The sequence below is a fragment of the Peromyscus maniculatus genome, chromosome 6, assembly GCF_049852395.1.
Source record: "Peromyscus maniculatus bairdii isolate BWxNUB_F1_BW_parent chromosome 6, HU_Pman_BW_mat_3.1, whole genome shotgun sequence".
Lineage (NCBI taxonomy): Eukaryota > Metazoa > Chordata > Mammalia > Rodentia > Cricetidae > Peromyscus > Peromyscus maniculatus.
In genome coordinates, this window is record NC_134857.1 from 57,190,876 (window position 1) to 57,206,973 (window position 16,098).

A 16,098-nucleotide genomic window follows, 5' to 3' on the forward strand; every position below is an offset into this window, starting at 1 on the left:
TTCCTCATTATGTGTTGTTATGTCCCCCTTTTCATTTCTGATTTTGTTAATTTGGATGCTTTCTCTCTCTCTCTGTCTTTTGGTTAGTTTGGATAAGGGCTTGTCTATCTTGTTGATTTTCTCAAAGAACCAATTCTTCATTTCATTGATTCTTTGTATTGTTCTCTTTGTTTCTATTGTATTGATTTCAGCTCTCAATTTGATTATTTCCTGGTGTCTGTTTCTCCTGGGTGAGTTTGCTTCTTCTTGTTCTAGAGCTTTCAGATGTGTTGTTAAGTCACCTAGTGTGAGATTTCTCCAACTTCTTTATGTGGGCATTTAGAGGTATGAATTTTCCTCTTAGCACTGCTTTCATGGTGTCCCATAAGTTTGGGTATGTTGTACATTCCTTTTTAATTGAATTCTAGGAAATCTTTATTTTCTTTATTTATTCCTTAACCCATCGGTGATTCAAATGGGCATTATTCAGTTTCCATGAGATTGTAATTTTTGTTGTTGTTGAAATCTAACTTTAAGCCATGGTAGTCTGATAAGACACAGGAGGTTATTTCATTTTTTTTTTTTTGTATCTGTTGAGATTTGTGACCAAGCATGTGGTCAGTTTTGGAGAAGGTTCCATGGGGTGCTGAAAGAAGGTATATTCTTTTGTGTTAGGGTGGAATATTCTGTAGATATCTTTTAAGTCTATTTGAGTCATTATGTCTGTTAGTTCCCTTATTTCTCTGTTAAGTTTCTGTCTGGCAGACCTGTCCATTGGTGAGAGTGGGGTGTTTAAGTCTCCCACTACTGGTGTATGGGGTTTGATGTGCTATTTAAGCTTTAGTAATGTTTCTTTTATGAATGCCCGTGCCCTTGTATTTGGGTCATAAATATTCAGAATTGAGACTTCATCTTGTTGGATTTTCTCTGTCATAAATATGTAGTGTCCTTCCTGATCTCTTTCAATTGATTTTAGTTTGAAGTCTATTTTATTAGATATTAGGATAGCTACACCAGCTTGCTTCTTAAATCCATTTGATTGGAATGTCTTTTCCCAGCCTTTTATTCCGATGTGGTGTCTGCCTTTGAAGTTGAGGTGTTTTTCTTGTATGCAGCAAATGGATGGATCTTGTTTTCATATCCATTCTGTTAGCCTGTGTCTTTTTATAGGTGAATTGAGACCATTGATATTGATGGATATTAATGACCAGTTATTGTTAATTCCTTTTATTTTTTGGTGGTAGTGTTATAGTTTCCGTTCTTTGGTATTAGTTGGTATGGGACTATCTATTGCCTATGTTTTCATGGGTGTTTCTAATTTCCTTAGGTTGGATTTTTCCTTTGAGTGCTTTCTGTAGGGCTGGATTGGTGGAGAGATATTGTTTAAATGTGGTTTTATCATGGAATATTTTGTTTACTCCGTCTATATTGATTGAGAGTTTAGCTGGGTATAATAGTCTGGGTTAGCATCCAGGGTCTCTTAGTATCTGCATAACATCTGACCAGGACCTTCTGGCTTTTAGAGTCTCCATTGAGAAGTCGGGTGTTATTCTTATGGGTCTGCCTTCATATGTTACTTGGCTTTTTTCCTTTCCAGCTCTCTTTCCCTGGTCTATGGGTAGGCTTCTGGAATCTGATGCCTCTGGTGTGACACCTTGCATAGCCTTGGTGCAGTGGGAAGGGGCTTGGACCTGCCTAGGCTCAGTGTGCTGGGCTCTGCTGACTCCCCATGGGAGACCTTGATTTGGGGGATGTTAGGTTGTGGGGTGGCTTGGGAAAGAGGGCTGGGGGTAGGAGAAGGGAGGAGAAGGAGTCTGTGGATAGCATGTGGAGTGAGTAGAAAATTTCTTAATAAAGAAAAATGAAAAAAAAATAGACTAATGAAGTTTCAAATATATAGACTTCAAATGTAAATATTTATTAAAGTACATGTCATGCTTACCCCTGTTACACTTCTCATTGACATTCTGACTTCCAAGTTGTCTGTAGTCTAAAATCAGCCTCCAAATACCCACTTTCCATCCTCTGACCTGCAGGAGATTTTGCAAATTTTGTACTGAAACTCATTTATATCAGCTCCTAAAGATTGTTCCACATTACCCTAGACTAACTAACTACCATAACACATGGAAGTTTGTTTTGGATAAGTTTTCTTGTGTTTCCGGCTGAAACAGAAAGCTAAGCCAGACCTATTGGAATGGTTTGCTGTGCTTTGCCATTCTTTCTCACAGGAGTCTTTACTTCATGGTGTACATATGTGCCTAACTACACCCACATGACTTAAGCTTTGCTTTTGTGCTGTTCTTCCCGACACCCAAATTGCTGGCTATTGAATCTAGATTCGATCACTTTGCTCCTTTGTCAGTGAGCTCTTTGCTGTTATGTGATATTACTATTCTTCAGTGAGAACAGAATAATGTGAAATCGACTTCTTGTATCGCACCACATTTATTTTTCATTTTAAAAAGAGGACTTCTTGAAAGGATTACCAAACACCAAAATCACTGCACAGCAGTCATTTTGTTGCCCTTTAAAGAAGTGAGACCTTCTCTTTTCTCTCTAGAATACACTGTTTTCCATCTTGTCTTGAAAGACAATGGAACTTCAAGTACTGTTTTCAACCTTACGCTTCCCAGACATATATTTATACATCTTTAGAAATCTTTTTTGGAAATTGTCAATACTGCTAAGCCTAATTGTAAAAAGAAACTCAATTATAGAACTATATTTAACTAAAAGTATGTTGTAAAATTCCCACCTAATATAGTACCTCTGTTTCATTCATAATTGCACTATTCACTGTCACTTTATAATGTATTTTATGTCATGTGTCCTATCAGCAGATAGTTATCTCAATACTCTACTTTTACTACAGGCCTCATCATAAGGCCATGTGAAGTCAAATCCTTTGTGAAATAATTATGTGAAGATACCAGATCATTAATATTAGTTTTGGTTCTTTGTTTTGTTTTGATTTTGTAAGAAACATTAGGTATGCAATTATTTTAATTAATTCTAATGCCCCTGTTATACCCAGAGGATACTAAAAGTGTGTTAATATCTTTATTGCAATGAATTTAACTTGGAGATGAGATTTGTGAAGTTAAAACTTCACAGTATAAAATGAAAACACATTATTATATGATAATGTCAGTACTTTAGGAGGCAGTAAGTAGGTACCATGGCAGAAAGAAAAGGCAGGTGTGCAGATTCTAATATGAAGTTTCTGCTATTAAGGATATTTTCAGATGGGGAGAGAAAATGTTAAATTTAGACAGAGAGGTTGAAATGCGGGATAGTTTCTTAAAACAAATCAAAATGTTTTAAATATATTTAACTTAATCCTGTGTAATGTGGTACAATTATTGTGGAGCAAGATGTAAATGAATTTAAGTGCAAAATCAGGCAGACTCTAACCCTTTGTCTTCTTATCTGAACCTCATTTTCTTTAAAAAAAAAAAAAACAGGTTTGTTCTACTTTTATCTGTGGTTTGTCTGTGTGAAAGCATATGGGCACCTATGTAGGATATCTATGGAGGTCAGAACAGCATGATGAACCTCTGGAGCTAGAGTAAGAGGCTGTTGTGAACCAACTGATATGGGTGGAAATAACTGAATTTTAATCTTCTACAAGCACAGAAAGAGCTCTCATACATAGGACCATTCTCCAGACCCTGCCCATTATTTTCTGCATATTTGAGTTTATCAACATAGAGCTGAAGGGTGAGAATAAAAACTAAAGCAATTAATTTAAATTCTATAGCCAGTTGATAGCATGTTTCTCTATGTTTCTTAAAATATTAATGTCTTTCTCATAGAAAAAAAAAAGTAAATTTTATAAACTTGGCAGAAATTTTTCTATCATCTGGAGAAAAGTTCATTCATTTTCCAAGTTTTAAAGTATGCAAAATTGGAAATTAAATTTTTGCATTGCATACATTGACCATACAACGTCAATTTCTAAATATTAATAAAATAATTTCTTTTCAGTGAGATTACTTCAAAAATAACTCAAATTTTTTGTTACAGGAGACAACTGCTTGGCCACTGAGTACAGCAAGATGAAAAGTATGCTTTTAGATTTACAAAATCAAAAGTATATTACACAAGAAAATGAGAATTCTAACGATGATGACATATCTAGGAAGAAGCCGTTGGTGGATCAAATGTTCAAGCATTTTGATGCAGACAGTAATGGACTTATAGATATTAATGAACTAACTCAGGTATGACCAACAATTAAATAAAATGTCTTGCTTATAGCAGATAGTTGTATTTTTATTAGAATTTACTCTATATAATAATATATTTAATTCATAATACCAAAAGAGTGGAAATGAAATATTATGTTAATATTTGACTACATAACTGATTATGGAGGTATATGAAAGGGTATAGTGGTGTTGAAGCCAGGCTGAGATACATAATTTGATCCTGACTCAGAAAGACAAGGCTTGGAATACCACTAAGTGTATATATATGCTAGACTTCTGTCACCATCACCAACTATAGTGGAAAACAAAAAAAGACTTAGCTAATTTACCAGCAACACTTATCAGTAGTATTTTTTTGTTTAAAAGAAATATGGTACATCTGTACTTTAAACAAAAATATAAACTATGTTATGAAACTTGTAAAATTTCTCCTGGTATATTTTGAAATGTATGTAATGTTCAGTTTCTGTCAATGTATAAAATGTGTCTTAGTAGTCATTTGAAGCAGAGGGTATACACATGCTGGTGATGACAATGTTGTGTACTATTGTGAAATACAGCTCTAAACTTAAACTGATCAAGAGGTTGATTACAATGCATCATCATTTGCTTTACTACTGCATATATATTCAGGCAGGTTGTTTATCTGCAGTCTACTGTCCTTGTCTGTCTTAGATACTGAAGCAATGCAGGGCCTGATGGGTTAGAAAGTACTAATTTCTAGCTTCTGAAATAAATATGTTATAATTTATATATTATAATTTATATCTCTGGAGTTTAATAGAATACATCTCAGCCTAGAATTGTTAGTTTGGAATTTCAGTAATTGGTGAGATAATGTCATTAAAGATATGGGTATATTTTGACATGTCAACTTTACTAAATGATATTCTTCAAGCATTTACTTAGTTTTCCATGCTATCAAATTTGGAATATAGAGTTGTTCCTAATACACATTTATTTTCCTTCTTAATATTCACTGACTCTCTTCTTTTAAATTTTTGTTGCAAATAGATTCTTTTCTCATACAGTAATCCTGATCACAGTTTCCTCTGCCTTCATTTCTACCAAGTACTCCCTGCCCCTCCCTTCCTTTCTCCCCCAGATCCATTCCCCCTCCACTTCCTCTTCAGAAAAGAACAGGCCTCCAAGAAACAACAGTCAGACAGAACAACAACAACAAAAAAAGATTCAGTAAATAAGGCTAAAGCCTTCATATCAAGACTGGGCAAGGCAACCCAGTAGGAGGAAAAGAGTCCCAAGAGCAGGCAACAGAGTCAGAGAAACACCCATTCCCACTATTAGGAGTCCCACAAAAACACCAATTTAACAGCCATAACATACATGCAGAGAACATGGTGCATACTCATTCAAGCCCCATGCTTGCTGTTTCAGTCTCTGTGTGCCTATGTGAGCCTTGCTTAATTGATTTCTCCTGGTGTTCCCTATCTCCCCTGACTCCTACAATCTTTCTTCTCCTACTCTGCATGGTTCTATAACATCCAAGGTGAGGCACCTGATGGGGATCTCCAATTAAGAGTTTCTCTGCATAATGTCTGGCTTGTGGGTCTGTGCACCTGCTCCCATCTGCTCCTGGAGAAAGCCTCACTGATAGCATGATGGCAACTGGGCAAGCCACTGATCTATGGATATAACAGAATTTCATTAAGAGTATTTCATTTCAATGATTTTTTTATCAGTTGTTTTTGTTTCTAACCTACGTCTTAGCGCTATCCAGCCTCTATTTCTATCCATCCAGGCAGCGTGGGACATGGGCTCCCTCTTTGGACATGTGCTTCAAATGAAACCAAATCTTGGTTGGCCACTCCTGCAAATTCTGTGCCACCATCGCCCCCGCAAATCTTGCAGCCAGGACAGATTGTAGATGGTGGGTTTTGTAGCTGAGTTGGTGTCCAGATTTCTCTTTCAATAGCTTGCAGAGTACCTTTTCATGCCAAAGAGACTAGAAACTAGGGGTGAAGGCTCCATGCAGGCACCAGCTAGACCTCATCTAATTTCAATAAGCTGTGTTGTTCTTGGCCATGGAACCTGCTGTCAGTTTTCAGAGAGTGACTACTTGTCCTGGTATTAGCATGGGTTGTTTAGGGATCTCCACAGGAGCCTCCTAGTCAACTCAACTGAATGTAACCTAGTCCCACCACTGGAATCCTTGCCTGGATAAAAAGACAGCAAGTTCAGATTCCATATCCTCCATTACTAGGAGTCCTCCTCACAGATTACAGGAAGTTTTATCACATTAGGTTTCTATACCACCCTGACAATGCTCCCCAATTCCAACTGTCTCTCCCTTCATTCTCTTCCATCTCATCTCCTTCTCCTTCCTGTTCCCATACCTATCCATCCCCAGTCCACTTACAACATTTCTTATATATCCCCTTCCCAGGGAGGTTCATGTGTTCCCTCTAGAGCACTCTTTACCTAACCTTTCTGAGTCTGGATTGTAGATGATTATCATTTACTTAACAGTTAGCATGCACTTATAAGTATTCACAGGATTTTTAGTGATGTCACTTTATATCTTCCCATAACACATTAGTGTCTTCCACCTCCTACAGTATATAGTGAAAGTGTTAATATCTCATCTATCAGTAGTTGCTTAGGACAATAATACAACTTTTATATGGGCTCCTTGGAAAATATATCATAAATACGTTTTAAAATGGTTTTACCTGTGGTTTTGAAGGTTTGTTTCTTTAACTAATCTATGTATGCTTGGTCAAGTGTTATAATACTTGATATGCATTATATTTTCTTACAACCTTAAAAAGATATCCTATAATCATGTAAAAATTAAAAATAATTAGATTTTAAGAAGTAAAATGAAAAGGTTTTCATGATCTCTGCAATTAATTTTCACAAAATAATATATAACATGTTGTTCTAGTATACGAGTTATAAGTGATTCTAAATTGTACAAGTTACAAGTGATAATTAAAGTTTATAACTTATCTCTGAGATGTTATGAATACAGCCGGGAATCTGTCTGCATGTATTTTTTCCCTACTGCACACAGTGAAGTTATACTCTAGAGTTTTTCATGCATATTTTAAAGTGAATAGGCAGCTACAGTCTTGTCTTTTTGAGAAAAAAATTCATAATAAAAAGCAGTAATTGGAGATGACAAGATTACAATTAACAACTTGAAGGCATCATACTAAAAACTTGTCAGCCAGATGAAAAATGTTAGCTACAATGAACTGACTGGTTGTAGAGATAAACATTCAAATCTCCTTTTTTATTATACTTTAACATGGGTGACAATAAACATACTTATGTTGTTTTGGTAAGCAGAATACATCCAAATGAAATAATAATTTAATGTAAAGTGTAATATTTAGCCGGGCGGTGGTGGCACACGCTTTTAATCCCAGCACTCGGGAGGCAGAGCCAGGTGGATCTCTGTGAGTTCGAGGCCAGCCTGGGCTACCAAGTGAGTTCCAGGAAAGGCGCAAAGCTACACAGAGAAACCCTGTCTCGAAAAACCAAAAAAAAAAAAAAAAAGTGTAAATATTTAAAGGAATAATAGTTCATACAATTGAAAAAATTGGTGTTAGAGCACTGGAGATATTTTTTTCATTGACATTTGAAATTCTAGAAGAGTTTAAAATGCAATATTGAACAGTGTCAATAAATATTAATACAGGATATTCCTTTCCCAAGATCAAAAGAAAATATTTCATTGGCAAAGGAATTAGAACCTAAAGTAGAGAATTCCTAAAATACTTTCAAGTTATTGATTTTTGTGATCATAAGGTGTCAATCAAGAACTTTAATTACAGAATTATTAAATAATAACTGGCTGTGTAATATTTGGCAAGTCACTTAAATCCTCAATTTCTTAAATTGTCTGTTGATAAACTAATAATGTCAATAATAATTACTACTTAAATTTGATGTGACACTGTAGATGTAACCAACCGTTTTATTAAATAAGAAACACAGAACCAATGCAAAGAAGAAAGCCAAGAGGTCAGAGCTAAGAGCTAAAAACCTTACCCTTCCTCTCACGGTGGTCCTACCTCTCCGAAAGAGATCTACTTCCTGTGTATTTGTCTTTATAAAGACTCTCTGTTCTGCCTTCTCATTGGTTGTAAACCCAACCACATGACCTCCTCGTCACTGCCTGTCTGTACAGACCTCCAGGTCTTCTATGGTTGATATTGAGATTAAAGGCGTGTGTCTCCAATTCTGGCTGTATCCTTGAACACACAGAGATTTACCTAGCTCTGCCTACCAAGTGCTGGGATTAAAGGCGTGCAACACCACTGCCCAGCTTTCCTATGGCTTGCTAATAGCTCTGACCCCCAGGCAACTTTATTTATTAATATACAAATATATACAAATATATTTATTAATATACAAATAACATTTTAGTACAAATAAAATAGCAATAGGCACTGCCAAGTCAAAGGCATCTTGGGAGCTGGGGTATTCTTTCCAATGTCTCAAGTTGAGATGTAAGGCAGTTGTGCTTTTGCCCATGGACCAGCTTTTGTGTATTGACACTCACAGAAGATGGAGTGATGCAATTCTTCTAAAAGGCACTCAGCTCTCAGTAGCCAAACTTCTACAGTTTGATATAGAGTCCCATGGTATTAAAGGTGGAACTGTGTAGTCAAGTCCACTTTCACGTCAAGAACACTAAATAAGATGTCTAGTGAGGAGTAAGAGTCTTTTATAAATAGGGCAAAGTGTGATGTATTGTTCAGAAAAGAAGTTTTGGCTTAACTGGCCTTGACTTGGATAAATAGTACTTAAAGTTAGTTGCAGAGATACTTTGTATTGACTAATTTGTATTAGTTTAGTTCACATGTTTGCAGCTTGGCTGGGATAGGTAGCCTCTGACCCCAGAAGCAAAATCTGTGTGGTGCTGAAGGGATGCTACAAGTAGGCAGAATGGTTAAATGACCTCAGATGTCATAGATGGAATACATTAAGATGTGGTGCTGAAGCATAATGATTATGAAGCTTCTTATAGTTTAGCACCCATGATACAGTTTCCATAATTATCAGCTATAAATTTGTATTTCCTGGTGGTTGCAATTTCATCAACGTTGAGAATATTATAGTCTATGTTATCATCTAATCAAAAATTTATGTAGTCAAATATATAATATTTCATAGTTGATCATATAAAAGTTCCTTACATACTAAATTGAAAAATATGAAATCAATGAAATCTAAAGAAAATGCTTGCCACAATCTTCCTTGAAGTGGCTCACCTGTCTATAGACAGAAGCTGGTGAGATCTATGGCCTATATCTTCTGCCATGCTTATACACATTTGGATTTCAACCCAGTTAAATTATTTTGCTTTTTCCCTTTGAAAGCTCACCCTTGGTTGAAAATGGTAGGATAATGTGGTATTTGCTCAATTATGGTAAACTTCAGTCTCTTCTCATATTAGTACCTTATCGACTGGATCTCATTCTGAGTGATTGCTCTTACTTTACATGAAAGCAGTCATGTGAACTTTTGCCTGAGATCTATGATGTGGATTTGTGAGGTCACCAACTTTCTTCCTTCCCCAAACCTATACAGGTTTCTGTCATGGGGTCTCTCTCTTCCATTAAATTTTATTTGTTGTCTGTCATGTGGTCTTTCTCTTCCATTAAATTTTCTTCTCTAACTCTAAACATTCAACACTTTCTTTGAATTTGTCACAAAATATGGCTTCAATAACACCTGCTTTTAAGACTATTGTTTTTGAAGCACTATTCTTAAAATTGGCATAACATGTGCATGTGTATCATTGCTCACTGCAAAATCTTAACAAATACCAATTTAAAAAAGAATGTAGCCACAAGTATAACCAAGATGAACTGTTATTTCTCACAAGTGTTGCCTGTGTCTCCTTCTGGGGCTAGACACTGTCATATAGAATTGTTTTACTCATGGTTTTAAACATGCACACTATTATTAAAAAAAAAAAGATGTGAATATGTATACTTGAAATCAAGATTTCATTATGAAATAACTGAGCATGTATGGGCAGAGTTCTTAACATAGAAGACTAGTCATTGGAGAATAAGTGGATAGTGATCATTTACAGTGAAACGGGACATTGCATCTGGTAGTGAAGTTAGCAAGAATGTTGAAGGACATGAGTGGACAGAAACAAGGAATCATTTCTGGATGATGAGGGAGTAATCATGTATCTGAACTGCCCAAGACTCAAAGGAGTGAGGTTAACTATTTTTGATCAACCAAGTATCTATTCTGTTCATCTTTCCATTTATCTGACTGAAGAAGGTTAATTTGGGAAGAAGAAATAATCTAAAATACCAAGTTATCTGTTGCCTTGCTTTTACTACATTAGAATGATGCAGGATAAAAATAGCTTCCAAGTAAATTTTTAGGTGATAGCCAGTTTTTCTTCCCCCTCTTCTTTCTCTTGCTCCCTCTTTGTTTCACTTTCATTTATTTTCTTCTCTTTGCTTCCTTTTTTGTTGTTGTCATTGCTCTTGACACAATCTCAGGAGATGGCCCAAACTTTACCGTCTATTCACTACCTTCCCAAGTTACATATGAGTGTGAATCAGTATACCCAACTCAATAGATACAAAGTTTTTGAAAGAAATTTAAGGGAAAATTATTCTCTGTTCAGAGAACCGTGTTTCCTCAGAGCAACACATTAGACTTGGAAGGGAAGTAATAGGTGTAGATTGAAACAGGGAGAATGAGACTTCATAGTGTCATGTAAATGGGGACTGAAGCATAGTTCCACATTGCTACTGGGGTTTTCAATTTCTCATATAGGGACTTCCATTAAGCAAAACGCAGGATTCTTGACATCACAGAAAATAATTTCAATACAGCACAGTATAAAGCAGAATTGGAGTTTATTTAAAATGATTATAATGTAGAGTACACAAAAGAAGAAAAGACCATCAGGAACAGTACTGTAGTATGATGTACTTTTGTGTGACATGGGTTTCTCAAAGAAGAGATGCTTCACTGTCTCCAAAATAGCTGTAGACTCCATTTCAGTATGTTTTGAAGCTAATCTGTCAAGGGCTACCAAGGAACCTCAGTGATGTTATATGGTAGCCTCTGAGGTACATAAGACTGAATTTCAATTGATAAGGTCAAAGTATAAATGTAGAAATTAGGATATCCTCATTATAATCAAAGTTAATGATTTTGTTCCTGAGATTCCTAAAAAATATCCAAGAGAAAAATGAGACATCACTTAAACATTGAATAGGCTTAGGTCTCAAGCAGAGTTCATTGTTATTTTAGCTTGATATTTGAATGTAAAAGGAGTATCAATGCTATACTAGCAGCCTTCACGGAGATATTGCTAACTGTCCTGGAATTCTTACTTCTCAGCTGCTGAGAGGCTGTAACTTGACATGCATGAGAGGTAAAGGGGCCCTGATCTTTCCTGTCTCCTCAAAATATTTCTTGGCTTTCTAGTGTGCCTCAGTGCCTAGTAACCAGAGAATGTCCAAATTGTCTTTCAGAGAAGAATAATCAATTTCTACACTGTAATCTGTAGGGCAGCTCTTCCTTGTTTGTGGAAATACATTCTAAGGATCCAATTGGGAGCCTTAACAACATTTAAATTCTAAACTTTATATATATACTGATTCATGTAGATGCATGCTTTTTTATGTAGTTTATCAGCTTGTCACTGTAAAAAAGTAGTACAAACAAGTAATAAAATAGAATAATTACTGAAATGTACAGAAACAAAATGAATTCTGAAATTTTCCATTACTAACACACACACACACACACACACACACACACACACACACACACACACACACACACGGCAGAGGTGACATTGACCATGGCTAAATTAAGATCATGGGAAGCAAAAAGTCAGGTAAGAAAGTAGCAGTTTGTTACTATTTTGGTCAAATGAAATGACAAAGAGCTAGTATGACAGAATGCCAGCAATGATAAGTGTTGTCAACTTGACCGAATCTGCAAATACCAAGGAGATAAGGAATCATGACAGACTTTTTAAATTAGGTCTCTGGGTAAGTCTTTCAAGGATCATCTTGTTTAGGAAAATTGGTATGAAAAGATTCAGCCTAAAGGAGGGGTGCACCCTTCCCTGGACTTTGTTCAGGGATTACAAAAGAAGATAGCTGAACAAAAACATCTCTCCCTCTCTCTCTGCCTTCCTCCATCTCCCTCTCAGTCTCTGCCCCCTTGTCTTTCTGTGTTTGTACTATATGCACTCATGTGTGCATGTATGAGAGTAAAAATGTGTGTTAGGTGATTTCATTGACTGTTCTCCACTTTATTTATGTCAGACTGCTTCCTCAATTCAGACTCATTCACACATTTACTTTTGTGCATCTTGTCTCTGCTACTACATGCTGGGATTACAGGCAGTTCATGCCTGCTCAGCATTTATATGGGTGCCAGTGTGCCAGCACCCAGAGGATGATCTCACACTTGCATAGCAAGCCTTTTATCCTCTGGGCCATCCCCACAGCACCTCATCTCTCTCTTCCTCTTGACTGTGGACATAATGGGAGAAGTGGCTTCAAACTCTGGTGAACTTGACTTCCAAAATAGGCCCTTCCTCCCCAAAATTGCTTTTGTTCTGAGTAGGATTTTGCACACCAACAGTAAAAAGCAGAATGGTATATTTTGTATTAGCAGTAAATCTGTGACATTTAGAGTAAAACGATGATTACTCCTTAGAAACATGCAGCCTTCCCCTACTTGAAAGAATATCTCCTATGGAATGTGAGTAAGCTGTACAGATAAATGGTTCAGATGATAGGAGCAAGCTCTTGCTTCCTTTGAGGAAGACACAGGTTGGAGCCACAGCACTCACATTTGTTAGCTCACAACTACCTGGTAACCCAGTTTTACAGAGTCTTATGTCTTCCCTAACCTTCTCAGGCACTAGCATACACCTGGCATGCAGACATACACTCAGACACATGAATATGAGTAATTAATATGTATAGATTGTGTGTGTGTGTGTGTGTGTGTGTTTGTGTGTGTGTGTGTGTGTGTGCCAAATTAAAAAAAATTCGTAAAAAGAGAGGAAGGTGGCTATGGGATTTGCTCATAGAGTCCCCATGTGATACTGACTTTTATATTGCAGCAGTAGTGATTACATTGGTTTCAGTTTTTCTCAATTTAGATTCTGTCATCTTAATAAGCCAATTTACATTATAAATGCATATTAAAATGAAATGTTTTTCTAATGGGCACATATGGCAACTCTTTAATAAAATTATAGGAAGAACTACTTCTTTACATGATTTAGATTAGCCTGTTATATCCATTTGCTCAATGCCAAGCACATGTGGATACATTTACAAAATTAAGTAAAAAGTAAAAATAAATAAAAGGAAGTATTTTTTTTTTATTTAGCTAACAAGGTGGCATGGTAATGATCATTTTTGCAGTATTTCCATGTAGCAAGTGTTTGTCTTAACATAATTAAAATAGTTATATAGGGACTATTAAAGCTTATTTTGAATTGATGAACACTATTATATTTTTCTCTCTTTTCTTTAATTCTCAGCCACCTAGGGTACTTATTTACTGTGAGACTAGTAAGTATTGTTTTGTCTTATGAACAAAAAGCTATTTCAGTGGTAACTAAGTAGAAGCAAACATGCAAGAACTTCTGTGAATACAGAGAGCGGTTAAGTGAGGGTTCCCTGGGGATTTTATAGGGATTAATCCCATTTAATACACAATAGTAAAAAGTACCAAGATATTTGTCCAGATCACCTGTTAATGGTGAATTGGTAAGTATTTTCAGATTGAAAGGCATAATCTTATCCTTTATGCAAAATAGTTCAATGAAAACCATGTTTTTGTGTGTTTGCTTTATGCCACCATTGTCAATACAGAATATACAGCTGAGAAGTTATGGAAATTCCTTCAGTGCTAAGAATAATAGCAACAGTGGGCAATTGAAAGGAAAGAGAAAGCTCTCAAGGATAGTGTGTGTGTGTGTGTGTGTGTGTGTGTGTGTGTGTGTGTGTGTGTGTAAAATGTTGTTTCCAATATGCTCCAGGGAAACTGCAATATTATAATTTAGAGAGATTTTAAGCACTATTTATTTTTTTCATTAGAATGTAAAACTCATTTAAAAGTTTTATTTATTTATTTATTTATTTTAGTTTTTTTTCGAGACAGGGTTTTTCTGTGTAGTTTTTTGTGCCTGTCCTGGATCTCGCTCTGTAGACTAGGCTGGCCTCAAATTCACAGAGATCATCCTGGCTCTGCTTCCCAAGTGCTGGGATTAAAGGCATGTGCCACCACCACCACCTGGCTTCATTTAAAAGTTTTATATCCTGGTTTTGAAAACCCTCATTGGATAAATAGAATGTCACATGAATACAATGCTTTTTTTTTAAAACCAACAATTCTTTAATCAACATATCCTTCATATGAATTTTCAAAATAATTGCTATATTGATTATTTTAAATTGAATTTTGTTTATTTGATGTGCATATGCATATGTGTGCATTCCTTAGTGTGTGCACTGTCAGAGATATCATACGTAAGAGGGGTGGATCTTTCCTTCTACCATAGCAGATTGATAGACAGTCATTTAGACTTGGCAGCAAGTGCATTTACCTGATGAGCAGCCATCTTGCCAACTCATCCATGCTGATTTCTGATAACTTAGATAACTTTATATAACTCTAAGAGTTATATTAGGCATGTTAGAAAACATAAAGATAATAGAATATTCAACAATTCCCTTTTGATTTTATTTTTTCTTATAGGATAATATGCATTTCATATGCTTAAACAAATAAAATTTGTACTATTGACCATTTATTCTGTCTTTTCAAGTTGTTTTTATTTAGAGCATTGTAGATAGTTTATAATTATGCTACTTATTTATACCATCTCATGCTCCTATTCAATTTCTTTAGCATACAGACTCCATCAGGTTTGGGTCTGTGCATCCTGCTCTGCTAACTTATTTCTGTACATGGCATTCTCCACCATTCATGGTAACTGAAAAGAAGTTTGTAAAAACACGCATAAAAGGACGTAAGGAAAGAAAGAAACACAAGAAATAAAAAGTTTCCAGACTATGGAGTACAGGAAAAAGTAAGAAAATAGAAATAATCATGTCCTCCATCATAGGAAAAAAACAAGGTCTGATTACACCACTGCTGAATTCTACCATACATTTAAGAACAATAAAAATGCTTTTCAGATCAGTCACAAAGCCTTGAAGAGCATCTCAATCTTCTATAGTACATGCTCACATTCCTGCGTTATGCTGATATCAGAAGCCAGAAACCAGAAGAAAAGAATAAAGAGGCAGAGACACAGGAGGGAGGGGCAGGAAAGGAGGAGGGATGGAAGAGGACAACAGAATGCTAGAAGCTACAGAGAATGAGGGGTTTGAATCTAATACTTCAGTATATGCATTCTCACAAAAGAGGTATCTGTGTTTTCTGACTTTTAAAACTCTTATGCAATGTACACATTTACTGGGTACAGAAATTAACAAATTTACCTTGCTTTTCGACTTAATCAATGACTTTAGTAATCCTTCTTAAGAATAGAAAAGCCTTGAACTTAAACTTTACCATGCACATAGTGTGATCATAATTTATTCAGGAAAATTAATTTGAGAGGGAGAAGGAGAATGCAAATTTCCAGGGCACACCTCTCAGCGTCTCCTCTCTAGACTCATGGTCTCATCACCATAAACTTTTAATGTTGTGTGTTTATGTGCATGAGTGTGTTAGTGTGTGTGTTCATGAATGTGTAAGTATGTGTAAGTGTTTGAGGGTATTTGTATGAGAGTGTGCAAGAATGTGGTTTTATGCATATCTTTATTAAAAATTAAATTACATAAGCAAGATGGTTTAAATGTATTTTAAAATTTTAATTGACACATAGGATCTCTACCTACTTATGGAG

General features: G+C 35.8%; 1 protein-coding gene across 4 annotated transcripts in view; it reads left to right on the forward strand.

Annotated features, from left to right (window-relative positions):
- Positions 1-16,098, forward strand: part of Fstl5 (follistatin like 5) — a 596,430-nt gene that overhangs the window by 305,093 nt on the left and 275,239 nt on the right. For all 4 annotated transcript variants that reach the window (XM_006972666.3, XM_015990071.3, XM_006972669.4 and 1 more), the window contains exon 5: positions 4,009-4,205. In XM_006972666.3, the coding sequence (XP_006972728.1) occupies positions 4,009-4,205 (197 nt within the window). The remainder of the gene's footprint in view (positions 1-4,008; positions 4,206-16,098) is intronic.